Source organism: Podarcis cretensis, assembly GCF_951804945.1.
Source record: "Podarcis cretensis genome assembly, chromosome: 1".
In the NCBI taxonomy this organism is placed as follows: domain Eukaryota; kingdom Metazoa; phylum Chordata; class Lepidosauria; order Squamata; family Lacertidae; genus Podarcis; species Podarcis cretensis.
This window is the reverse complement of record NC_137170.1, coordinates 135442464-135469165: the sequence shown is the minus strand read 5'-3', so window position 1 is coordinate 135469165 and position 26702 is coordinate 135442464. Positions and strand designations below refer to the sequence as shown.

Genomic DNA, 26702 nt, shown 5'->3' with positions numbered 1-26702 from the left:
ACAGTCCACTGAAAATCATGCGGACGCACACAGAGGAAATTGAGGGGTCAGGAGGAAAGGGGGGATGCACATGGCTGGACTCTGACCAGAAGTCCATGAAAAGTCCTCCACCAACAGGAGTGGCGGCGGTGTGGGAGGAGGAGAAAGAAAAGCCCGCAAGAAAACAAAAGGCACTTTAGAGGTATTTAATACTTAGCACAGACCTGGCAAGTTCAGTACAGTGGTACCTCGGGTTACAGATGCTTCAGGTTACACACTCTGCTAACCGAGAAATAGTACCTCAAGTTAAGAACTTTGTTTCAGGATGAGAATAGAAATCACACGGCGGCAGCGTGAGGCCCCATTAGCTAAAGCGGTACCTCAGGTTAAGAACGGACCTCCAGAACAAATTAAGTTCTTAACCCGAGGTACCACTGTACAAAGGAAAAAGAGTGAAAGGTACTGACGTGTAAATACAAGCCTTAGCAGGGAATGCTGAGAGTCTCTTCAGTGATGCACTGATGAGCTAGAGGCAAGAACGTGAAAACTGAAGACTTTTCCAGGAGCACAAAGATTTCAAACGTTCTTAGCAACAAGTTATTGCTGCTAGTTGGTGGTGCTCATCCCACCTGGCCCAGGAGGCCAACACAGGAGGAGCATGTTGGATTTTCAGAGTTCAGCACTTCTATGAAGTTGAGGGAAGATGGACATGCTTTCAGTGATACAACCTGAACGGCTTCTTCCATGCCACTCCCCGGATCACAGACATGCAATTCAACCATGGCCCACAGACTCCTGGTGTAAATAGCTGGTTTCCTGAGAGAAATTCAGTCATCCAATCTGTGAAATTCTCTCTCTATGGTCAGTGTTCTCAAGGGAAGCAACTGCATGTGCATATCTCTAAAACTGCAAATGTTTGTACAGTGGTGCCCCGCAAGACGAATGCCTCGCAAGACGGAAAACCCGCTAGACGAAAGGGTTTTCCGTTTTGGAGGTGCTTCGCAAAACGAATTTCCTATGGGCTTGCTTCGCAAGACAAAAATGTATTGCAAGTTCCTGCGGGGTTTTTTTCCTCCCCCCCCCCTTTTCTAAGCCGCTAAGCCGCTTATCTGCTTATCCGCTAAGCCGCTAATAGCGCTAATCCGCTAAGCCGTCAATGGGCTTGCTTCGCAAGACGAAAAAACCGCTACACGAAGAGACTCGCGGAACGGATTAATTTCGTCTTGCGAGGCACCACTGTATCAATAAAAGTAAATAGTTCAGTAAATGATTGAGGAGTCCCTTTGTCTCTTATTCCATTTTACTTGACATGTTCATCTACTTACTGGCTTGCTCCACATTTTTTGTCTTTTCAGCTGCCTTCCATGCTCTTTCCACACCGCTCCATTGGATTTCAAGCCCCTTTCCCTGTCCAATTCTCAGCACCTAAAATTCTTCCACAAAAGCATATTCTCTAGTCCTCCAGAAACCCCCTCTGCTGCATTCCCCACCCTGCTCCTCCATCACGCAACACTTGCACTGCATTCCTGAACAAATTTACTTGACAGTACATCTGAGGAAACATGATGTAGCTCTTACTGTGAAGTCCATTGAGAAGGAACTATGTAATCTACATTCTGCACAAGATCTATGTCCTAGAATAGAGGACTACTGCTGCTGGATAACGTTGATCTAAGTGCTGAAATAATGTTAATACTAAAGGTATCACTAGAAGAAAACCTTAGAAAGTAAGATTCTGGTCTGATGTAAGCACACTTTAATATTACCAAAATTAACTTCCAACAATTTCAAGAGCTGAGGCTCCCCCATCCCCACAATAAATAATAGTTTTGAGATCAATGGTTACACTCACAAAGAGCCTCTTAAAGTAACTGTGTACATACTGGGACCTTCTTGCACCCAAAAACATCCAAAACACTGTCAGAATGTACAGTAATAGTGCATTGGGAGAACAAAAGGACAGACACTACCCATTTCAGAGACAAGCTATGAAATGATGGTGACCAACACCTGGAGAGGGGAACAAATGAAAAGAGAAAAAAGAATGAGACTCTAGAGGAGGGCTGCATTTTAAATGGAAGCATTACGGACAAGGGGATGGCAAGAGCAAGCTGCTTCCTTCCAGACAGTACTGAAGATGGCAATCAATACGATCAGGATTCCAATTCAGAAATGTTCATCCAAAGTTGCAGCATAATTTCATCCATTTACAACAACCACAAAACTATTTTTTCAGTGATGGCAAACATGCTCCAGAATTGCTGGCTTAAATACAAGCCACATATGTCTGAAAGAACCTAAACACCAATGAGACCATCATCTAGCTAACTGAAGCCAGATGAAGCTCTCTGAAAACTACAACCCAATATTTCCCCATCTTCCCCCAGAAGACCTAATGGGTGCTCAAATATGCTTTTAAAATGGTCACTTAGTTTCCTTTTAAAGAGAAAAGGACACATTGCATACAGCAGTCAAAAACCGCCTAGAGTAAGGAGACTTCAAGTAATTAAAAACAGAAAAAGCAACTTCAGAACCTCATTATAAAGGAAGAAGAGTGTAATCTTTAGCGTGTAGTATCAGACTCCACTTTCTATGGAAAGACACTGCAAAGACTGACCCCCTCAGACTTACACCTTGTTCCCTGATCTGGGTACAATCCTTCCATGTCCTTTCAGAGCTCAGTTTCTGTTCCACCCATGACAACGGATGACACTCTTCTCCACTGCTGCATTTACAAGACATCAGCGTTGGAGAGAAGCTGCTTTCCTCACAATAAAGCACAAGAGTTTAAAACTGAATATATAATACTGCTGTGCAGCTGGTTGATAATCAGGGGGAATCAAGTGAATTAAACCCTTGCTCCAGCAAAACACACACAAAGATGAAATGCAAAACTATGTTTTACCAGCATATTCCATAATAGTGCATATATTGCAACATTCAACAGGACAAACATAATGTTGAAAGGTCTAGAAGTACACAGGATGCAATGGATGAGTGACTGGAGTTATCAGTTTTCCAGGAAAGCCACATAGTCAGTTAACCGAGCCAACTGCTGTTCATTGGGAATCGGCGGGACTGAAGCAGGTTCTGAAAATAAGGCACAAAATGGGATGAAAATTAGAAGTGGGAAGGGAAACTGAGTAATAGCCCCCTGCCACTGAAAAGCACAGAGAAGTCACATCTGAGGTCTGATCCATATTCAGTTAGGAGGCACTGCTTTTGAATTGCCAAGTACAATGGGTCTCCTCTTGAAGGCAGAGGCTATGTGCCCCAGTAAAGGGTCATCTGGAGAGAGGAAAAGGATCTCTTTCTTGCCCTGTTGGGGGATTCACTCCCACATGGAAATCAAGGCCCAAGCTCAAGTTCTATCCTTGTGCCCAAGTCGTACATGATTTTACATAGGTTCTGACACAATACTAGTACATAAATTAGATGGCGTAGATATAAAACCAACTTGTGTGGCGCCTTGAAGACTAACAGTTGTATTCAACATAGCACTAAGTAATTAGTTCTGCCAATGAAAGGGATTTCTTGCTCCTGCAATGGAATGTCCCCCTCCCTCTCTTTCCCCTCCAAATCTGTTTGAGAAGTTCACCCAACCATCTGCAGCAGATCTGGGGAGGTCAAGGGATGGGGGGGGGGGGAGTCCTATTGCACTTGCACTGACCAGATGAGGAAGAAGGCCACCCAAACACATCTATTATGGCATATGCTTTTGTGGACCACAGTCCACTTCATCAGCAAGCAAACATACATATGACTAAGGCAGGCAGAGGGGAGTGAGGCCAGAGAGAATTGAAATCTAAGGCCAAACAGCGATGATTACCTAAAAGCAAAATAACTACAGTCAGTGTTGGTGATTGCACAACTTTGTGTTATCGACAACAATACTTTGTTAACTGGCTACTGTGATTATTGCCCCTGCTTTTGCATTTGATTTCCCAGACTCACTTTCCAATACTTGTCTTACAATTAAATGCATACATACTTGCCAATATAGGATTATACTTCCTGCATCTGAAAGAATATGCCATAATAAATTTGTTTGAGTATAATTTAGCTGGATGCAATCTGAGTAGACCCATTAAAATTAACAGACCTAAATTACCGTATTTTTCGCTCAAAAATGAAGGGGAAATGTGTGTGCGTCCTATGGAGCGAAGAAGCCATAGCCCCGCGACCCTCTCCTGGCTGGAGAGGTGACGCGCGGCTATGGAAGGAGCCTCTTTAGCCGTGCGTCACCTCTCCAGCCGGGAGAGAGCGCGCGGGGCAAAAGAAGCCCCCCGCGACCCTCTCCCGGCTGGAGAGGTGACGCGTGGCTATGGCAGGAGCCTCTTTAGCCGCGCGCCACCTCTCCAGCTGGGAGAGCGCGTGAGGGGCTAAAGAAGCCATAGCCCCGCGACCCTTTCCCAGCTGGAGAGGTGACGCGCGACTATGGCAGCAGCCTCTCCACTGCGCCTTTCCGCTGCTCCCTGACCTGCTCTTGGGGGCTGGTGGTGGGCTTCCCCCCGCCAGCCCCAAAGAGCAGGTCGAAAGGAACCTGAAGCCTGGAGAGTGAGAGGGGTCGGTGCACACCGACCCCTCTTGCTCTCCAGGCTTCCAAGGTAGCCGCCTGAACGGCACCTTGTTTTAGAGTGGGAAAACAAGAGGGGGGAAAGTCTCCCCCTCTCTGCGCAGCGCCTCCTGCCGCTTCGCTGAAGGGGCGGCTGGGCAGAGAGGGGGAGAATTATTTTTTCTTGTTCTCCCCCCTCTAAAACAAGGTGCGTCCTATTGTCCGGTGCGTCCTATGGTGCGAAAAATACGGTAGCTGTGCCCAGTAATTTCCATGGGCCAACTCTGGATAAAAACAATGCTGGATCCAACCCATACCTTTTAACTGTGCTGTTTTTGCCATGGCAGACTACCACCCTCTCGACATAACTCATGAACACATACCTGATAACGGGTGAAATCTGTTGAATGAAGGCTCTTGGGGACCTGAGACAGAGATACAAAATGACATTTATAAACTGTTCAAGGACCATTGCACCAAGAATGAGTTTCTAGATGTACCTAATTTTACTGTGAAATCTTTTATAGAGCTATCCATTACTAAGTTGCTTACTTGCTACAGAGATTTTACTTGCTTTGCCTAAAAGCACTGCATTCAGTGAATCCTTTCAAACTTCTCATTAAGGCATTCTCTTTTTCAGTAACTGACTTTATCAGTTGAAGCAGAGTTTACCCTGAACTCAAGTAAGGCATGTATCACACCTAGCATGACTGGAAGATACTAAAAATCAAATTAAGGTGTTATGCAGTTTGGAAAAATCCCTAGCACTGGGTCATTGAGGCATTTACAACATTAACTAACTGCTGGTCAAAAATGATGTCTAGGACTATGAAAAGCCAGCTACTGAAAATGCTGCTGGTGCTAAGAAATGGACATTTATTCTGTTCTCAGTTGCTCACTCTATCTCTTTTCCACTTTCAAGATACAAAAACAGTGATTCATCTATACTCCTTTATTTTTAAAAATGGCAATGATTTTAAAAAGAAATTAACAAACTAACATTGCTTTGGAACAAATAGCTATGTTACTAATATATATTTGAATATTATATCCAATAATTCTTCTCTTTACATTATTTTCAAAGCACTGTTGCTGTCATTTAATACATCAACATACAGAGCTGGGACTATCCTAGCCCAGGTGAGCAGAGGTGTCACCCAGTGGGACACAAACCACCAGCTCTGCCTGGTAGCCTATTTCTGGTATGTCTGTGCCTGTGTGGCCCTGGGGGCGTAACAGCAGAGGCTTGAAAGTCTGGGGTGAGGACTTGGAACATGGAGGCCCTTCTCCCCACGACTTCCCACTGCTGCCTTCCACATGGAGCCTGTTCCCTCTTGGCCTGGAGAAGGGGGGGCACTAGGCGTATTGTGAGGGCTACAAAGTTGTATTACTGCTGCTCCTCAAAATTCTCTGTGGGCGGCACCCAGAGAAGTAGTAAATGGAGTTATAGTCATAGGAAATGAGAAATTTTAACAGATTTCCCCCCAAAATAAAATTCAGCTCCTGAGGGTTGAGAGATGTTCTGGAATGGAACGAGAGGCAATGCAGGAATCTCTATTGGGTAGCCAGCTCTTCCATTTGTAAGAGAGCGATTGTAAACCCAAGCCTGTGTGTTAGAGGGCTGGCTTATTTGCTCTTAATTACTTTTTGTTACAAACTTGCTTAAGATTTTGTGTGATGTAAGTATCACTACAGGAGCCAACACTGGCTGAAAAGAACACTGTAATTATTAACTGTTCTACAGCTATGCTCCATCTCTGCCATATAAAATTGTTGTAGGTTCCTTTGTTTTGTGGGGAATTCACCTCAAGGAACTCCTGCGGCTGTTAAAGGTAAAGGTAAAGGTACCCCTGCCCGTACGGGCCAGTCTTGACGGACTCTGGGGTTGTGCGCCCATCTCACTTAAGAGGCCAGGGGCCAGCGCTGTCCGGAGACACTTCCGGGTCACGTGGCCAGCGTGACATTGCTGCTCTGGCCAGAGCCAGAGCTGCACACGGAAACGCCGTTTACCTTCCCGCTGGTAAGCGGTCCCTATTTATCTACTTGCACCCGGAGGTGCTTTCGAACTGCTAGGTTGGCAGGCGCTGGGACCGAGCAGCGGGAGCGCACCCCGCCGCAGGGATTCGAACCGCCGACCTTTCGATCGGCAAGTCCTAGGCGCTGAGGCTTTAACCCACAGCGCCACCTGCGTCCCACACCCTGCGGCTGTTAAAAGAAGCTAAAACTTTAAAAAGAGCAGTTCTGTAAGATTACTCCCTATCCCGAAGAACTATTCACCAATAAAAAACCCCAAACTGAGTTAAGTATGTATTAAAAAGGTTAAGAACTAGTTAAAGAGACAGCAAACAAACCTTAGAGAAATTTTAGTTGGCTTGGAGTAGGCACAGTATTTAGCAACTGATCAAACCTCACAACATGCCCTGCTTGTTCTTTATTCCATTAATGCAGAACATTAGAACATGAGTAGGCAAACTAAGGCCCGGGGGCCGGATCTGGCCCAATCGCCTTCTAAATACGGCCTGCGGATGGTCCGGGAATCAGCATGTTTTTACATGAGTAGAATGCATGCTTTTATTTAAAATGCATCTCTGGGTTATTTGTGGGGCATAGGAATTCGTTCATATATTTTTTTCAAAATATAGTCGTCGTCCGTCCGTCCCCCCCCCCCCCAAGGTCTGAGGGACTGTGGACAGGCCCCCTGATGAAGTTTGCTGACCTCTGCATTAGATTCAGCAACCAAATTACAAACTAACACCCAAGTTAGTTGTAATTTCAAAATGGCAACTACAGGAAGTTTTCACTACACTTTATTTGCATCACACAAACTGACGGACATATTCAACTGAGTCTCCAAAGCCAAGGCTAGATGAGAGAAATTAAGGCACATTCTGTTTTCCTTTGCCTAAAAGCTTTTTTTAAAAAATATATATATAATTTTTATTAACCGACCAATCAAACCAAATCAAATCACATCACATAAATTCCGAATTACAAAGCCGAATTTTAATTTTTTTTTGTTTTTTTTTATAATAATTTTTATTAATTTTCCACACAAATAATAAAGAACAATATAAAACAGTACAACTTCAAGCTCATCAGTTCATACCCTTCTTTCTTTGACTTCCCCATACCTCCCCATCCCTGCATCCTTGTTTAATGGTTCTTTAGCAACCCTTAGGTCCTTTGTCCTAATTCCCTTTCATACCGAATTTTAAATTTTTGTTGAGGGGACCCATATTTCAAGTTTCAAAGGGGGATTCCGATCATCTTCTTGCTACTGCGTTCATATCCAAATCAGTCCAGATAAAGTTCATAATTCTATCCAGTCTTATCTTGCTGTTTCCACATCTCATCTTGTTCGTACATTTTTTCTTTTTCCTTTATGCTCTCTTCTGATAATCTCTTTAAGCAGATAAACACCAATTATATCCTGTGTGGATTTTTCCGTTTGACCAATCCTCATATTGTGATGGTTTCCATATATCATCACATTCATAAATAACATCGCTCTTTCCATCATTAATCTCAGGGTCTGTCGTTCTTAAGTCCCACTGAGGAGTCTCACCCACAGTATAAAAGCAGCTCTTTCCTCCTCCCAGACTCAAGTCCTCCGACAGAGCTTACCAATATGGCGACGGTATTTTTAACTGCGTCATTCCAGAGCTCTTCAACTTTCCACGCTTTTCTTAAAACATGCTTTGGTTAGAAACTTTATCTCCACACAGTCGTAAATCCACAGCTTAAGTCATTAAAGCGGCATTTCTGACTTGTGGGGGGGGGTTCTTGTTTAATCACATAGAGGAAAGAAAGAAAAGTTTTTTCCCCTCCCCCATCCAGTCCCTTTGCCATACCGAGTCTTGGCTGTCTTCTCAAGATTGATTCTTCTTCTTCCGACTCGTCTTGTTTATCAGAGAACTCTTCAGTTAGCAGTCTTTACTCCCCCTCCTTCCTCGAAATATGTGCATTCGCTTCTTCCTAATTGTTCCTTTTGAAGTTCTTGCAGCTAGCGGCGCGGATCAGAGACTGCGTCCAGGAGCGCCGAAATCCACAGGAGGGCATTGTGCCTAGTGCCCCCATCCCCTCAAATTCGGGGGTGGTATAGGGCACCGCAGGCAAGGGCAGCCCCCCCCCCACAATCCTGGGGGGGTAGGGAGGCTATTTACTCCCATCACAGCCTCCTAATTACCCCCTGTATGTCAGAGAGATGTTATTGTCAACCATCTTCTGATGCACCCCTAGTGGCCCCTCCCTCCTTTGCCTAAAAGCTTTACACCCGCTTGCTTACCGTATTTTTCGCTCTATAAGACGCACCAGACCACAAGACGCACCTTGTTTTCGGAGGAGGAAAACAAGGGGGAAAAAATTCTGAATCTCAGAATCCAGAACAGCAAGAGGGATCACTGTGCAGCGAAAGCAGCAATCCCTCTTGCTGTTCTGGCTTCTGGGATAGCTGCGCAGCCTGCATTCGCTCCATAAGACGCACCCACATTTCCCCTTACTTTTTAGGAAGGAAAAAGTGAGCCTTATAGAGCAAAAAATACGGTAATTAAAGCTGTCTGTGCCCATGAGAAATACGCCAAGTCATATTTCTGACATTATGTTTCAGGAATACCCCTTGCTGTTTTTTAACTTTGAATTAAGTACTGGCATGCAAATGTTAGTTATCCTTTTAAATTCATTCACAGGAAAGGCAAGCAACAAAAATGTACCCACCCACCCAGACACAATGTCTTAATGAATCAAGAGCGCCACCTACCTGGCTTTTTAGGCATTACCATCCGAGTGGATGAATCTGCTTGCCATCCCTGATCAAGAACACCTAAAATGATTAAAATGAGATGCAAAATCATCAATGCCATACAGAACCTTCAACAAGGTAAATTCTGTTCCAAAAATTTCCTTACCTTCTGTGCAAGAAGCATTTTTATTTTACTATGCCCCCATATACTTTTTTGCCACAATGAGAGCAAATAAAAATCCACTTGAAAGCCAAAAGCAAAATGGGAATAATATCTGTTCAGCAGTCAGATGCCATTAAACAGTAATTTTAAACAGTGAAGTCCGTTAATTTCAATGGGTCTACGCTGAGTTTGACTTACTCTTTGAAAACCTACAAGTTTTACTGTAGTAGACCAGTACAAGGTTACTCCAAGGTGTGAAACACCAAGTTTAATAAAGCGTTTTTACATACATACATACACACACACACACACACACACACACACGCGTACCTTTCACTGCTTCTTCTATAGGAAGCCCAACAAAGGCTGCAAAGTCATCTGCACTTATTGAGGTATATGCTTGAGAGACCAGCCCAAATGCTCGCCGCCTAGTTGCATCTATTAGAGAGATAATTGGGAAGAATGATGAAAATCAGATGTATAAAAAAAAATGTTTTGTATGTTTATGTAATGAATAAATTGGGATTTTTTAAGAGCTTAATGCATATGACAAAAGCATAGCCCCATGGGAAAGTGGTTATACAGAGGCATTTTCAATGTACAGTGGTACCTCGGGTTACAAACACCTCGGGTGACAGACTCCGCTAACCCGGAAGTAGTACCTTGGGTTAAGAACTTTAGCTCAGCATGAGAACAGAAATCGCGTGCCAGCGGCATGGCGGCAGCGGGAGGCCCCATTAGCTAAAGTGGTACCTCAGGTTAAGAATGGTTTCGGGTTAAGAACGGACCTCCGGAACGAATGAAGTTCGTAACCAGAGGCACCACTATACCCAAAAACAACTGTTGCACATAGGAAATTGGTGAGGACACAACCTTCTAAAATATGCTGGCTAAGTACTCAACTTGGAGATAAGTAGTCTTGATAAGAAAACTAAGTGCCCCTGAAGAAACCTGCCTTCAGCCAAAACATTTTGCACTTTTCAATATTTTAGAAGGACTCTGGGTCCAAAACCAGTTTGAAGTCCATATCATGATATCCATTTCATAATTTTTGACCTGGCAATATATTGCAAATTATATTTTTTTTGTGTGTGTATGCATGCCCTATGCAAAAATCACAATGTGGGGAAAATCATGAAGTCAATCCTTCTCTCGACTCCTGTAGCCCCTGTTAACTCTGCTGGCTCAGCTCTCCCCTGCCTCCTGCAGGCGACAGAGAATCACAAGAGAAGGCACCATCAAAAATCACAATGCAGGAAAAACTGTGAAGCCTGCCAATGCCTCTCAATAGCTCCAGCCTTATTTCAGACATTGTGATATATCATGATATCTAAAGGTAAAGGTAAAGGTAAAGGGACTCCTGACCATTAGGTCCAGTCGTGGCCAACTCTGGGGTTGCGGCGCTCATCTCGCTTTATTGGCCGAGGGAGCCGGCGTACAGCTTCCGGGTCATGTGGCCAGCATGACTAAGCCGCTTCTGGCGAACCAGAGAAGCACGGAAATGCTGTTTACCTTCCCGTCAGAGCGGTACCTATTTATCTACTTGCACTTTGACATGCTTTTGAACTGCTAGGTTGGCAGGAGCAGAAACTGAGCAACGGGAGCTCACCCCGTCGTGGGGATTCGAACCACCGACCTTCTGATCGGCAAGTCCTAGGCTCTGTGGTTTAACCCACAGCGCCACCCGCATCCCATCATGATGTCTAGCTTGTGATATATTACGATGCTGAAAACCAGATACTGCCCAGCCCTCTGGGTTATATCTACCTATGGCATACTTACGACTAATATAAGTCCACTGATTTCAATGGGACTACTTTGAGTAAGATTTTATCAAGTACAACCCTCTATCAAGAGTTTGACTTTGATACCATTCTGAGGCTTCAATGGGAATACAAACAAGTTGTGCTACCTTAATTTACAGATTACCATACAAGTAAGAATTTGCCCAATATGGCCACAACAAAACAAAGGAATCCAAACATGTATGTTGCCTGAGCTGCAGTGGGCTTTTCCCATTATTCGCTTCCAAACAACCTGCCAAGAACTTGGCAACAAGCAGAGTAGCAGGTGATCCTGAGCACCTTTCTTTGTGAAAAAAAATATCCTGAGATCAGTGGAACTCCAGTTAGGTAGACATGCATAGAATTGCAGCCTTGAGGCATCTTCTGTATAGACAAACCCAACTCCTCTGACAACTTCAAGTTTTGCTTTGTAATCTCTGAGTTATATTCAGACAGGTCTCCTTCTGTTTATGGGTCATCACTGGAGAAGGAAGAGGGGCGATTGTTACTAATTGTTCCTTCCCCTCTGCCACTTCCCATGCTGTTCTGGGGAGTCTCCCACTTCCCAGAAAGAGCTTTTCAGGACCAACGTGGGTTGCAGGGGGACTGGTAAAAACCAACTCTCTTCCTCTATGGGCACACTTCCATCCACAGATAGCATCAATCCCACCCCTCTGAAACTCCCAAAATAAGTCAAACTGCTTCATCATAAATTATCACATGGCCATATACAAGCCAACCCCAAGTACTGTGTTACATCAAACTTGTACAGGAGACAAATCTCCAGGCACTAAAATTAAAAGAGAAACAAACCAGCAAAATCTTTAAGGAAATTCTGTAAAGTTCATGCAAACTCTCTCTTTTCACAGTGATTATGCATACACTAACAGTCAAAGCTTTTGAATCTGTATTGGAACAGGACAAAACAGCAATTATAAATTCTGTGCTGATTTTGAGCAACCATTTGAAAGAACACACTTTCCACACCAAGTGAAAATGACTAGGGTTTTAGAAAGATGTACCTCTAAGTGCTTCCATGATTGGCTGAATAGATTCAGACCACTGGTGTGCACCAATTGTTGTATAAATTCCAGGGAAATCTCTTTGCCAGATTCTCTGCCCCACTGACCAAATTGCACCAAGTTCAGGGTTTGCCTACAAAGAAAGGAAGAAAAATTATTTAGACGGACAAGCCACTGATCAGCAGATGAAGAGGGAAAGGAAGAAGTCCACAACTAGGGTAAATGGAGCGACCAAGAACTCAGCTGTGGTGGCCATGAGAGCCAAAAACCAGCATGTTCCCCTATTAGCAACTGAATTAGGTAGCCTCGGTTGCTGTATCATAAACTCTGCCCAACCAAGCACTTGAGCAGGAAGCAGCATTTTAAAACCTCTTTTCTTCCCATCTGCTCTAGCACCTACTTCTGTGCTTGATTTTGACTGCTGATGCTTTTTGTGCATCTTCAGTGGAATCCTCCTCTAGTTCCTTCCCCTACCCTCTCACTTCTCACATTAAGCATTAAGTGAAGCACAGTGCCCTCCATCTGGCCTCTCAACATCCCACTCCAGAAAATCGGGGGGGGGGGGGGGAGAGAGATAGTACTTATTGCACCAACTCTCTTGGCACTATCCTCCCAAAATTAATTAAAGCCCAATATGCAAGACTCTCTAGGTCACTCAATCAGTTAAAGTGATTCCACTTGTATGCAATTTGTGAAGAGTTTGGCTCTAAAGTAAAATGGTTCTACTGCAATTGTTATTTCTTTGTGGAGTGCCCATCCTAAGGATGTTAACATTCAACATCACTCCCAAGTTCCATCAGCCACACTGAATTTTCATGTGCTAAATGCATGCTTAGAATCTAGTATCTCATCAATTCCTACCAAGCAAAAGCAAAATTCCTCATGTGCTCTATAGTTGTAAGCTGCTGCTGTGGAAAAAGAGGGACTGGGCGGTAAAACACATTTGCAAGAAAAATGAAACTTCTTCCACCTAATCCATGACGTACTCTAGAAATGAGTCTGAACTCAGACATGAAATACTCTGCATGGAGCACCTGAGATGTACAAACTTAAAGAGATAAAATACAAATCTATAAAATACAGCAAGTATCTATTAAACAATAGCAAAACGCAACCTCAGCAATCTCAACAGCAATAGAACATTTGTTCAGCAACCAGCAAAGGTGTTGCTTTTTAGCTTTCACTTTTGGAAACACAACCCTAAAGTTATGCGTGACACCTCTATCCTTTAAAGTATTGAAAACTACTTACAGACTTAATTGCAGGAGGGATTCTTTTCCACAAATACCGTGCATTGTTCCTAATAACATAAAAGTGTCAATTTAAAGTATTTTTTTTTTAAATGACATTAAGTAAAAACAAGTGCTTACTACTAGAAGACTATTAAAAGAGGCAACAATTCAAAGAGAAGCAAGAAACATATTCACAACAATGCAACACTTTTATATAAGCTGCAGATAACATTTCAAACAATGGAAACACACAGATTTCACAAATTTTCTTTCTTTTTTTATCTAGCAGCATGTTCACATATGGGCATGTTTAGTCCTCATGCAGTCTATACTATGTACAGGAAAAAACATTTTAGCATATAAAGTTTCGCTTCTAACATCAAGTACAGTGGTACCTCTAATTACGAACTTAATTAGTTCCAGAGGTCCGTTCTTTACCTGAAACTGTTCTTAACTAGAGGCGTGCTTTCGCTAATGGGGCCTCTTGCTGCGTTGCTGGCACACGATTTCCTTTCTCATCCTAGGGCAAAGTTCTCAACTCGAGGTAACTCTTCCAGGTTAGCGGAGTTTGTAACCTGAAGCGTTTGTAACTCGAGGTACCACTGTACAAGGTCTGGAACACATCTTCTGCACACTTGATACTTCCTGTAAGCCACATGTGTGTGCATAGGCTAAGCTGCGGTAAAACAGAATGTTCTGTTGCTCAGGTATTTAAAACAATGTGTAGCCCAGTGTAACGTATAAGTCGCCTGTTTGGCTGGGATTATAACCTTACACAGGGACTGGCCAAGACTGGAAAGAGCAAAGAAATGAAGAGAAGGGGTGGTAACACCCAGAGACAAGGAAGCTGAAGGTAGAAGGTGGGTTAAGGGGTAGACTGAGACAGATGAACCTGAAGGATGGATAGGTAGAGAATGAGGCCCAAAGGAAAGAACAAGGAGGCAGCAAACTGAAGTGAGAGTTCATTGAAGAGGAGCCTCTGAAGAATGGTTCAGATCAGGAAAGGCTGTATGCTGGGTCAGAAGAGAAGATAGAGAGAAGCTTGTCAAGAAACAAGGTGTCTTAAGAAGTGTTCACAGTAGTCAGGGGCCTGAAATGCAGACAGTGGGCAGAGCACAGTTGGAGGAGACATGAATCTGTAGAAACCAGAAGGTGGGCAAAAGTACACAGATGCATCTGTGTGCAATGGGAAGGAGCAGGAGACATTTAGAGGGCTGGGGAATGTGAGCAAGGAAGCTTGTGGTAACTAGGTCTAGAGCTGAGACATTGGCAAGGGAATCCTGCCAAGTGCTGCTTCTGTTGCCTCTGAAGGATTGTGACTGACAACTATGAAGGTCAAAAAGCAAGGGTGAGTCGGTTCACATACTGATTTGTCCTGAGCTGATATTTAGTAAAGTGAGCTGTACCGGGTGAATCATGCTAGCTTTGTAGAAACAAATATTGCTATCTGACTTAACGATCTTGCCCATTAAGGATCTGCAAAATTCAATTTAAAAAGTGCAGTATTTTAAGATCCCACTGATTCTTTATTTAAAAAACATATTTTTAATTAAAGATTTCTTGGTTTATAAAAGTATGTAAAATGTCTCTTTTTTCAACTTACAGTGAGGGGGGAAAGTATTGGATCCCCTGCTAAATTTGCCCGTTTGCCCTCTGACAAAGAAATGACCAGTCCATAATTTTAATGGTAGGTTTAGTGTAGCTGTGAGAGACAGAATAACAACAGGAAAAACCCCAGAAACCCAGAAGACAAAAGTCAGAGATTGATGTGCATTATAATGAGTATTGAGGACAGGAGTGCCTGGCGTTCTTTGGTCCATGGGGTCACGAAGAGTCGGACACGACTAAACGACTAAACAACAACATAATGAGTATTTGATCCCTTTGCAAAAGATAACTTAGTACTTGGTGGCAAAACCCTTGTTGGCAAGTACAGAGGTCAGAAGTTCCTGGTAGGTGGCCACCAGGTTTGCACACATCTCAGGAGGTATTTTGTCCCACTCCTCTTTGCAGATCAGTAAGTCAGTAAGATTCTGAGGCTGATGTGTAGCTACTTGAACCTTCAGCTCCCTCCACAGATTTTCAATGGGATTAAGGTCTGGAGACTGGCTAGGCCACTCCAGGACCTTAATGTGCTTCTTGAGCCACTCCTTTGTTGCCTTGGCCCTGTGTTTTGGGTCATTGTCATGCTGGAATACCCATCCTCAACCCATTTTCAATGCCCTGGCTAAGGAGAGGTGCTCACCCAAGATTTGACGATACATGGTCCCGTCCATTGTCCCTTCAATGCGGTGAAGGTGTCCTGTCCCCTTAGGAGAAAAGCACCCCCAAAGCATAATATGTCCCCCTCCATGTTTGATGGTGGGGATGGTGTTCTTGGGGTGATAGGCAGCATTCTTCCTCTTCCCAACACTGCGAGTTGAGTTGATGCCAAAGAGCTCGATTTTGGTCTCATCTGACCACAACACTTTCACCCAGTTCTCCTCTGGGTCATTCAGATGTGCATTGGCAAACTGCAGATGGGCCCGTCCATGTGCTGTCTTGAGCAAGGGGACCTTGCGGGCTCTGCAAGATCTCACAGTCCTTCACGGCGTAGTGTGTTACCAACTGTTTTTATGGTGACTATGGTCCCAGCTACCCTGAGATCACTGACAAGTTCCCCTCGTGTAGTTCTGGGCTGCTTCATCACCGTTCTCCAGAGCATTGCAACTCCACGAGATGAGATCTTTCATGGAGCCCCAGACCGAGGGAGGTTGGCAGTTCTTTTGTGTTTCTTCCATTTGCAAGTTATTGCACCAATTGTTTTCACTTTCTCACCAAACTGCTTGGCAATAGTCTTGTAGCCCAGTCCAGCCTTGTGCAGGTCTACAATCTTGTCCCTGACATCCCTGGACAGCTCTTTGGTCTTTGTCATGGTGGCTACTTTGGAATCTGCTGGACTGATTGCTTCTGTCGACAGGTGTCTTTTGTACAGGTACTGTAATGAGCTGGGATTACAGGTAAGACCTCTCCCTTACACCAGGTGCTTCTAATCTCTGCTTGTTACATACAGTGAAGATACCAGGTAGCCTGACATCTGGCTGGTTGATAGGGGATCAAATACTTATTTCACTCATTATAATGCACAGCGATCTCTGACTTTTGTCTTCTGGATTTCTGGGGGGGTTTTCCTGTTGTTATTCTCTCTCTCACAGCTACAATAAACCTACCATTAAAATTATGGACTGGTCATTTCTTTGTCAGAGGGCAAACGGGCAAATTTAGCAAGGGATCAAATACAGTGGTACCTCGGGTTACAGACGCTTCAGGTTACAGACTCCGCTAACCCAGAAATATTACCTTGGGGTAAGAACTTTGCTTCAGGATGAGGACAGAAATCGTGCGGTGGCAGCAGGAGACCCCACTGGCTAAAGTGGTGCTTCAGGTTAAGAACAGTTTCAGGTTAAGAACGGACCTACAGAACAAATTAAATTCTTAACCTGAGGTACCACTGTACTTTCCCCCCTCACTGTACATTTTCTACAGATGGGGTTGGGTGGCAAAGTTTCTATTCTACTTAATGGAAGTGTGGGGTTTTGTGTCAGTGTTGCTTGTGCAAGTTATCTTTACTATTCACTTCTGTTCCTTTGGTGGTGAGAAAGGTTGGAGTTGGCTAGGGTGTGGTTGCTTGTTTATGATTGGCTGTGGTGAACTTTGTTTTCACGTGTGAGTGGGATCGAGCCTACAGGTAAATTTTGCAAAGTTGGAAGTTATGTGCTTCAACACGCCCCCTCACACCCAAAAAGAATTCGCCAACATCACCAAGATAAAAATTTGCAGTACCAAGTTCAGATACCATGGGGTACAAATAAACAGAAACCTCAACAAATTATACCTCCACAACTACAACTCTCTGTGGTGACAAATCAACAAAGACCTAAAGAGATGGAACAACACCAACTTCACTCTCTCAGACAAAATAGCCATAATCAAAATGATCACCCTTCCAAAAAAGTCCCACTGATTCTGAAGGTAAAAGTTAAAACATGTGCAATTCCCTCACTGAAAACAAGAGAACCTCAAAGTGTTTCACTATTGATGTGCCACACTCTTGTTTAAAACAGTATCAATAAAGAATGTCAAGTAAAATTTTCTGTTCACCCAGGCATTTGAGGACTGAAAGATACTGACAGTGGCCAACTTGGAATTAGTATCTACAATGTACAGTGGTGCCTCGCAAGACGAAATTAATCCGTTCCGCGAGTCTCTTTGTCTAGCGGTTTTTGCGTCTTGCGAAGCAAGCCCATTGACGGCTTAGCGGCTTAGCGCTATTAGCGGCTTATCGGATAAGCAGATAAGCGGCTTAGCGCCTTAGAAAAAGGGGGGGGGGAGGAAAAAAATCCCGCAGGAACTCGCAAGACATTTTCGTCTTGCAAAGCAAGCCCATAGGAAATTTGTTTTGCGAAGCACCTCCAAAATGGAAAACCCTTTCGTTTAGTGGGTTTTCCATCTTGCGAGGCATTCATCTTGCGGGGCACCACTGTATGTGATTGCCTTTAGATGTATTTTTTAAATTTTAAATTGTATTGTCTCAACAGTTCTGATGATTGTTGCCATGTGTTCCTTTGGGAGGAAGGCAAAACAAATAAGCCTCCTTTTGTGCGCCTGTTCCGCAAACTCTTCCAACTTCACTAGCATTACCCATCTCCACCTGCTATATTAAAGTATTGAAGAATTAAATAAATAAGTAAAGCTCAGAGTGACCCTCTAGCGGCTGCTGCTTTCAAAGACACACTTCTTCTCAAGTCCAGGTATTAGAGGTAGATCGAAAATAATTTCTACTTACATGTCATTATGTAAAAGGTACAAAGCTAGGAGTTGTGCATAAACGGGTGGTGTTGCTATTCCTCCAGGGGCCTAAAAAATAAAAATAAAAGTGGAAGTCAGGAAAGAGGGTTATAAAGATAGTAAGTAAAAAATTAGATTTTCTTTTTTTTTGTTTTTATTTACTTTTTCTATGTCTTTTACTGCATTTCTTTGTTTTGTTTGATTGTGCTGGTTTTTATTGCCTTATTCTTTTTCGTTTGACTGTGATGCTTGTTTTATTATACAAAATCTTAAATAAATATCTTTTTTTAAAAAAAATAAAAAATAAATAAAAGCGGTTTACAGAATTAATGGCAACGGAGTAGGAAGAACAGCATCTATTTCTGCCACCCACCCCCCACCCCCCACCCCCCCGCCCGGCTGTTTGAATCCCGTGATCCCAGCGGCTGCCTCTAGTTTAACCAGTTCATGTCTCGGGTTCTTCGCCGTCTCTGTTTCGCCCCCCGAAGAGGAGCTTCTCCTGCGTAGCCCCCGCGCGGAGAGGCCTCGCCAAGGAGCCCCCCCCCCCAGGCGCCTGGCGGGGGGAGGCCGAGAGGGAGGCGGGCCCGCCGGGGGGGGGAAGGGGAAGGGGAAGCAGCCTCAGGCAACACCGCCCCCCCCCCCGCCCCACACACCTCCAGCTCCTGCGTCTCGCACTGCTCCAGCAGCTTCCGGTAGCCGAGGGCGCCGCTCGCCGCCGCCGCCGCCGCCATCACCGCCACTGGCATCTTCGCGCCGGGCGCCGGCTCCAGCCCAGGCGGTGGGACGGGTCCTCCAAGGCGCGCAGGCGGGCGCTCTCGCCGCTCTCCCTCGGCTTCCGCTTCCGGCGCAGAGGATTGACGTCACGCGCGCCGACGGGGGAGGGCGGGAAAGACGCCACAGAGCTAGGGAAAGCAGAGAAGCCTCTCGCAGCCTACAATTCCCATCATCCCCCCCTCGCGGCTCTCCTCGCCGGGGGATGACGGGAGCTGTAGTCCCCGGACACCCCGGGACTCAGAAAGTCAAGAGGGGCCCTACGGAATTGCTCGGACATCCTTGGAAGGCTGCGATTGGCGGCTAATGGATTGAGGTTGAATCCTGACAAGACAGAAGTACTGTTTTTGGGGGACAGGAGGCGGGCAGGTGTGGAGGATTCCCTGGTCCTGAATGGGGTAACTGTGCCCCTGAAGGACCAGGTGCGCAGCCTGGGAGTCATTTTGGACTCACAGCTGTCCATGGAGGCACAGGTCAAATCTGTATCCAGGGCAGCTGTTTACCAGCTCCATCTGGTACGCAGGCTGAGACCCTATCTGCCTGCGGACTGTCTCGCCAGAGTGGTGCATGCTCTAGTTATCTCCCGCTTGGACTACTGCAATGCACACTATGTGGGGCTACCTTTGAAGGTGACCCGGAAACTACAACTAATCCAAAATGCGGCAGCTAGACTGGTGACTGGGAGCGGCCGCCGAGACCATATAACACCGGTCTTGAAAGACCTACATTGGCTCCCAGTACGTTTCCGAGCACAATTCAAAGTGTTGGTGCTGACCTTTAAAGCCCTAAACGGCCTCGGTCCAGTATACCTGAAGGAGCGTCTCCACCCCCCATCGTTCTGCCCGGACACTGAGGTCCAGCGCCGAGGGCCTTCTGGCGGTTCCCTCATTGCGAGAAGCAAAGCTACAGGGAACCAGGCAGAGGGCCTTCTCGGTGGTGGCGCCTGCCCTGTGGAACGCCCTCCCATCAGATGTCAAAGCGATAAATAACTACCTGACATTCAGAAGACATCTTAAGGCAGCCCTGTTCAGGGAAGTTTTTAATCTGTGATATTTTAGTGTATTTTTGGTTTTTATGGAAGCCGCCCAGAGTGGCTGGGGAAACCCAGCCAGATGGGTGGGGTACAAATAATAAATTATTATTATTATTATTATTATTATTATTATTATTATTATGCTATGACAACTTGGTGAGGCCTTTAGGGACAAGATTCGGACAGAGCTGGATGCCACCGTTGGAGCAAGTCCCATGGGAGCACCTGCTCTGAGCAGCCCTGTTTAGGGAAGTTTTCAATGTTTGATGTTTTATTGTATTCCTAATATTTTGTTAAAAAATACATTTGTCCCCAAACCAGAAGCCTCTTTGTTAGGTGAAGAGATACCAAGAGAGGATAAAAGCCTTTTTATGTCTGCAAGGACGGCAGGGAGGATGCTACTAGCCCAGAGATGGAAGGAAGGAGAAGTACCAACCAAAGAAGAATGGCAGGTGAAACTGATGGAATATGCAGAGATGGCAAAACTGACAGGGAAGATCCGAAACCAGGAAGATCAAGTATTTTCAAAAGACTGGAGTAAATTTGTAATTTATTTAAAAGACCACCGTAAAGAGTTAAAATCTTTGGCAGGGATGTAATGACACTTGTAATGTGGAATTATTTGTGGTAATTATGGTTATATAATAGATGGATAAGGGACGCAGGTGGCGCTGTGGGTTAAAGCCTCAGCGCCTAGGACTTGCCGATCGAAAGGTCGGCGGTTCGAATCCCTGCGGCGGGGTGCGCTCCCGCTGCTCGGTCCCAGCGCCTGCCAACCTAGCAGTTCGAAAGCACCTCCGGGTGCAAGTAGATAAATAGGGACCGCTTACCAGCGGGAAGGTAAACGGCGTTTCCGTGTGCGGCTCTGGCTCGCCAGAGCAGCGATGTCACGCTGGCCACGTGACCCGGAAGTGTCTCCGGACAGCGCTGGCCCCTGGCCTCTTAAGTGAGATGGGCGCTCAACCCCAGAGTCTGTCAAGACTGGCCCGTACGGGCAGGGGTACCTTTACTTTTACCTTTAATAGATGGATAAGGGTAAAAGATGCAGTAAACTTAAATCTAAATACGGAACCCATAGAGGGAAGGAAGGAGGTTCGAAGGTTTGAAAGAACCTTGTATTTTAATGTTTGAAATGCTTTTGTTTTATATGTATAAAATCATCAAAAACTCAATAAAAATCATTTTAAAAAGAAGACATTTGTCAGGAGAAAGTTAAGGGGAGTGCAGCCCTGATCATTCTCCTAGATCTCTCTGCAGCTTTTGGAACTGTGGGCAACTGGAGGGTACTTCAGTGGTGCCTCAGGAAGGTATGGGTGGGGGGGGGCACTGTCCTAAAGGGCTCCTGGGAATTATCCTGGGGTGTCCCACAGGGCTCCATCTTGGCCCCCGTGCTATGTAACATCCAAAGGAAGCCTCTGGGAGCTGCCATTAGGAGATTTGGAGTGAAGTGCTGTTAAAATGCTGGTGACAACTAGCTCCATCTCTAGCCCGGGCTTTGTATGTGTGACGCCCTCTGCCAGGCACACATTTGTGAATTCAATGTTTCTTCTGGTAATGTGTAAATATTACCAAAAAACAGCCCCACCTTCTCTGGCAAGCCTTGCTCTCACTCACAAGCCCCTTATCATCAGTAAAAAAAAAACTTGGGCAGCATTCATGTAACGAACCCTATCAGAAGGGCTTCTGCTTGTGCAATGGGGCTCCCCACTTCCCGTTACTTGGCAGGGGTGCATGTGTCAGGACCCCCAGAACATGGGTGGGACAGGGGTTGTTCTGCCTGACAAGCTGATATATTTGCGCAGATGGAACATTCAGCATGGTGCAGAGTTCAATCCCACCCCTAAAGTCCAGCTAATTCTCATGGATGGAGCAATTATAGTTTCTAAGCACTCTTTCTTTAGCAGCAGTTAACAACTCCCTTCTAACAATGAAAGTTGCAATTAAGTTTTTATATGTAGTGGAAGCCGCCCAGAGTTGCTAGGGAAACCCAGCCAGATTGGCATGGTATAAATAATAAAAATTGGTGCTGGAGGAGACTCTTGAGAGTCCCATGGACTGCAAGAAGATCAAACCTCTCCATTCTGAAGGAAATCAGCCCTGAGTGCTCACTGGAAGGACAGATTGTGAAGCTGAGGCTCCAGTACTTTGGCCACCTCATGAGAAGAGAAGACTCCCTGGAGAAGACCCTGATGTTGGGAAAGATGGAGGGCACAAGGAGAAGGGGGCGACAGAGGACGAGATGGTTGGATAGTGTTTTCGAGGTTACCAGCATGAGTCTGACCAAGCTGCGGGGGGCAGTGGAGGACAGGAGTGCCTGGCGTTCTCTGGTCCATGGGGTCACGAAGAGTCGGACACGACTAAACGACTAAACAACAACAACAACAAAAATAATAAAATTATTAATAATAATATACAGTTTGGAAGAGGCTGAATCTGCATTAAATGCTTAAATGTGAGAACAGGTAGATGGGCTCTGCATGGGTCTGTGTCATTTTGAATTCCTAGCAGTTAATCAGGTTTATTTGCCACAGGAGGGATTGGAGCGTAGTTCAGCCCCGCTTGGCCTGCGTTTCCTCTTTCCTCCAGGTGGTGGTGCTGCTGCACTGCCAACTGCCCACCTAGGGCTGCCATTATTTCTCACTCGAGCCAACATTGACTTTTCCTCTCCGTCCATAGCAGTGTAACTTTGGCATAGATCTGTTTTATTCTTTCCTCCTTCTCTATCAAGACATTTCTCTAACAGGGTGACCATCTCACCAATACAGAAAAGCTCACAGGGTAGTTTTGTTGTTTGCTATAAGCCAATTCATTATGCTGAAGTTCAGATGGATGAACTAGCTAGAGCCCATGGCCATGTCAGAAAAAGAACAGCCTGGTAGACATTGCAGCCAGACAATGTGTTCATTCCTGCGGTTTCACTATGAGATAGACTGCTTTTTATTTTACACTCTATGTTAAATATTTATGCCCACTGTGTGTGTAAATGTCTGAATCCAAACATAGCAACAGCCCAGTGCAAATGGTGAAGGGAACTTTTGGTCATGAAACTCCATCACCCGTTCCACCAGGCCAGTGCTGAAGCTGTGCTAGCAGAAGTTTTTCCCCACAGGCAACTTAGCCACCATGTTCTGTACCAGCTTCATATAGAGCACATGGCAACAATCCAGCACTGAGGTTACCAGTGCATGGACAACTGGCCAAGCTGCCCTGATCCAGGAACAGCCCTACATAGTTGTCTTAGCAACCAGAGCTGGTAAGAGGCATTCCTAGCCACCCCTCGAGTTATCTGTGCCCCCAGTGACAGAGATGGGTTGAGGAGCGCCCCTTCAGGCTGTGTGTCATCCAGGACAGGCACTGTACCAAGTTCCTGGACCCCCACACCTCTCGCCCACAGAGAGCACATCCAGACTCAACTTATTAGTCTTATCCACCCGACCCCTGCATCTGGACAGCACCAGTCAAGAGCCTGCACAGCCATTCCTGACTCAGATGGTGCAGCATGCTGGTGACACCTGCCTGGCTCCAAAACTCCTGTGGCAACAGCTCACAACAGTTTCATATATATTTTAAATAGAATTGGAGCACCCCTTGGCTTAAGAGCCAAGGGGCCAAAAACATTAATCTGATGCTACTTTCAGAAACAGAAGACAGCACCTGCTTCAGAATAGTGCCCCTGAGACTCATAGATGGTCCAGGAAGATACCATCCTGCATGGAATCAATAGCTGATGAGAGATCAAGCAGGAGCAGCGTGGTCACACTCCCCCATCCCTTCCTGAAATGATGAGACTCTGTCCATCCACCAGGGCAACTAAGGTGGATTCAGTCTCAAATCTTGGCCTGAACCCAGATTGGAATAGGTCTAAATAATCAGTTTCCTCCAAGAAACTGGACCTCCTTGCCATCTTTGATCGCCATTAAGGGAAAGGGTCGAGAGGGCACACCAGTGGGTGCGTGTTCTCACAAGCATCTTGCCAGGGTCATTAGGCGGCAAAAAGTGAAACTGATGATCCCACAAAGCAGTTTCCCCAGCCACTCTGGGCGGCTTCCATAAAAACCAAAAATACACTAAAATATCACAGATTAAAAACTTCCCTGAACAGGGCTGCCTTAAGATGTCTTCTGAATGTCAGGTAGTTGTTTATCTTTTTGACATCTGATGGGAGGGCGTTCCACAGGGCAGGTGCCACTACCGAGAAGGCCCTCTGCCTGGTTCCCTGTAGCTTTGCTTCTCGCAGTGAGGGAACCGCCAGAAGGCCCTCGGCGCTGGACCTCGGCGTCCGGGCAGAATGATGGGGGTGGAGACGCTCCTTCAGGTATACTGGGCCGAGGCCGTTTAGGGCTTTAAAGGTCAGCACCAACACTTTGAATTGTGCTCGGAAACAGCCTACAAACAACCTTGAAGAGCTCTGCTGGGAGATCACATGAGGATGAATTGGAAGCAGCAAATCAGGCCCTCATTACTGCTTTCACTGTCGTGCAGTAAGGCTAGTTATGTGCTCTAATATGAGTTTGGTTGTCTCCACAGCAAGACCTGTGCTCAGATTGGCCCATAGGAGATGGTTAGGCATGTTGTTGGATGTGCCCCCCACCCCCACCCCATGAAGTAACCTATAGCACTGGTCCTCCACCGCTGATCTAAGGCTTAGGTGAACTCCTTAAAAGCCTTGTGTAAAGGGGGGAAACTTTACAGGAAAACCAAAATTGAACACCATGTACAATAAAGGGAAATGTACTTTTAACTCACCAAGTAAGCAGAATATTGACAGAAAGCCAAGGTAAAAATTCCCCACACCCTTCCATATCTCCTGAGAATCTTGGGTTTGTACTGATTGTGCCTGCTCTCAAGCAAAGCACACAAATGACTTCCTTCCCGAAAATCAAAGCTAATTTTACATAAACCAGTTGAACTGTTCCAGCTCCTCCCCAGCGTGCCTTGTTCAGTTTAACAAGAGCTAAACAAGGCTTTTAGAAATGGAGAGCTCTAAGAAGTGGGCTAAGCATTATTTGATTACTTTGGGATTTGTTGAACATGATAGAGGACAATTAATTCAATTGAATATGAATAAAGAACTGGCCAATCCTGAGAAAATAAACTATTCTCACTTTTTTGTTTTTTCCAGAAACCCTTATCATAAAAAACAACTGAAGAAATGTAATAGGCTTACCTGTTTCTGAGTTATTGAAACTGTAAATAAAATTCCTCTAGGGCTGCTAGAGAAATCAGCTAGTCAAGTTCAAATCAGAGGGCTCATGTTTTGCAGAGGCAGAGAAACTCTGAGAGACAGCTTTCCCCTGAGTAAGTGAGCCAGAGCCACTGTCATGGAAGAACAACAGCACAGAAGGTTGTAGGGCAATTAAATCCCACAGGTAGACATGTAGGTGACTGACCAAGCCATTGTCTCTCAACTCCACATCAAAATAACAAGCAATAATAAACTGGGTAGGCTCCCACCTCCATTTGGTTGGCCCTGTTTACATACTTCAAGACTTGCCCAGGTGAAAAGCAGTTGTGAGCAGGCAGTTCACGGGTTGTGCAAAGCACCATAAAGCCATGAAGCACATGGCTTCTCCAAAAGAATCTCAAGAACTGTCACTTGCCAAGGGTTGTGGGAAAGCCATGTACTTCAAGGGTGCTGCTGGCAAGACCTGGGCCTGTGGTCATTTGCAGGAAGCGTTTGGAGGTGTTGCACAGACATGGGAGGCTGCGCTCCGTGTCCTGGGTCTGCAAATGTCTTGCCATGAGGGCATTGCGCATGCAGTTTGTTCACTGACTGTCCCATGGGTGCCTACATGGCAGACCTTCCTTTATCCTTTATCTGTAAAGCGGGATCAAGAAAAGGGGTGGGAGGCCCTGGGTGCCTTTTAAACGCCACATAAAAGGAAACCTCCCAAAGCATCTGGAAATGACATGAAAGACAGGAAGTTTCTTATCAGTACCAGACAGGAATGCATTTTTAAGAATAAGGCAAGGTACAGTAGGAAAATCACCATGGCACAGTTTCAGATCTTTAAATCTCCTTTAGCACTGCAAGCATGTTAAATATACCTGTTCACTTAACACACCCTAAGGAAATTACATGCAAGAAAGGCAAGAAGCAAACCCCCCAGAAAAGTCAGTCTTCAGTTCATTGAAGAGGTACCATATTTTTTGCTCTATAAGACTCACTTTTCCCCTTCTAAAAAGTAAGGGGAAATGTGTGTGCGTCTTATGGAGCGAATGCAGGCTGCGCAGCTATCCCAGAAGCCAGAACAGCAAGAGGGATTGCTGCTTTCGCTGCGCAGCGATCCCTCTTGCTGTTCTGGCTTCTGAGATTCAGAATATTTTTTTTCTTGTTTTCCTCCTCCAAAAACTAGGTGCGTCTTGTGGTCTGGTGCGTCTTATAGAGAGAAAAATATGGTAACTTCTGGTCATACAGCTATATAGAAGCAGCCAAGGACCAGCAATTGATCTGCTCTTCAACTGTTTCCAGCCCCAAGCAACTGGGCAGCAAGGGGAGGGGTGGGGAAGGGGTCTGTGGGCTGCACAGAAATCTGTCAAGGGTTGCATGCAGTCCATAAGTTGCCAATATGTGAGACAGAGAGATGGATAACTGTCA

The 26702-nt window shown here is 45.3% G+C and overlaps 1 protein-coding gene and 2 long non-coding RNA genes across 3 annotated transcripts in view; 2 read left to right on the top strand and 1 right to left on the bottom strand.

Annotated features, from left to right (window-relative positions):
* LOC307220362 overlaps positions 1 to 2364 on the top strand; it is a 54646-nt gene extending 52282 nt beyond the window's left edge. The window contains exon 2 of the long non-coding RNA XR_013840852.1: positions 365 to 2364. This is a non-coding gene — a long non-coding RNA (uncharacterized lncRNA). The remainder of the gene's footprint in view (positions 1 to 364) is intronic.
* Positions 1713 to 19122, bottom strand: COPS8 (COP9 signalosome subunit 8). The gene is made up of 8 exons (XM_079983252.1): positions 18954 to 19122; positions 18299 to 18369; positions 13493 to 13541; positions 12242 to 12374; positions 9766 to 9873; positions 9291 to 9353; positions 4918 to 4959; positions 1713 to 3069 (listed from the first exon to the last, which is right to left on the bottom strand). The coding sequence occupies exons 1-8, from the start codon at positions 19044 to 19046 to the stop codon at positions 2990 to 2992; spliced, it is 639 nt and encodes a 212-aa protein (XP_079839378.1). The 5' UTR covers positions 19047 to 19122; the 3' UTR covers positions 1713 to 2989.
* Positions 19123 to 20255: 1133 nt separating this feature from the next.
* Positions 20256 to 21297, top strand: LOC307220883. Its single transcript, XR_013841140.1, has 2 exons — positions 20256 to 20769; positions 21147 to 21297. It is a non-coding gene; the product is annotated as an uncharacterized lncRNA (long non-coding RNA).
* The last annotated feature ends 5405 nt before the right edge of the window (positions 21298 to 26702 follow it).

What these genes read in the sequence shown, in the direction of transcription:
- COPS8 (XM_079983252.1), bottom strand. Translation starts at nt 19,046, where the DNA reads ATGCCAGTGGCGGTGATGGCGGCGGCGGCGGCGGCGAGCGGCGCCCTC. An exon ending in TATAGAAGAAGCAGTGAAAG is followed by an intron (nt 9,354 to 9,765) that starts GTACGCGTGTGT and finishes TAATCATTTTAG; the next exon opens with GTGTTCTTGATCAGGGATGG. An exon ending in CAGATTTCACCCGTTATCAG is followed by an intron (nt 3,070 to 4,917) that starts GTATGTGTTCAT and finishes CCTTATTTTCAG; the next exon opens with AACCTGCTTCAGTCCCGCCG.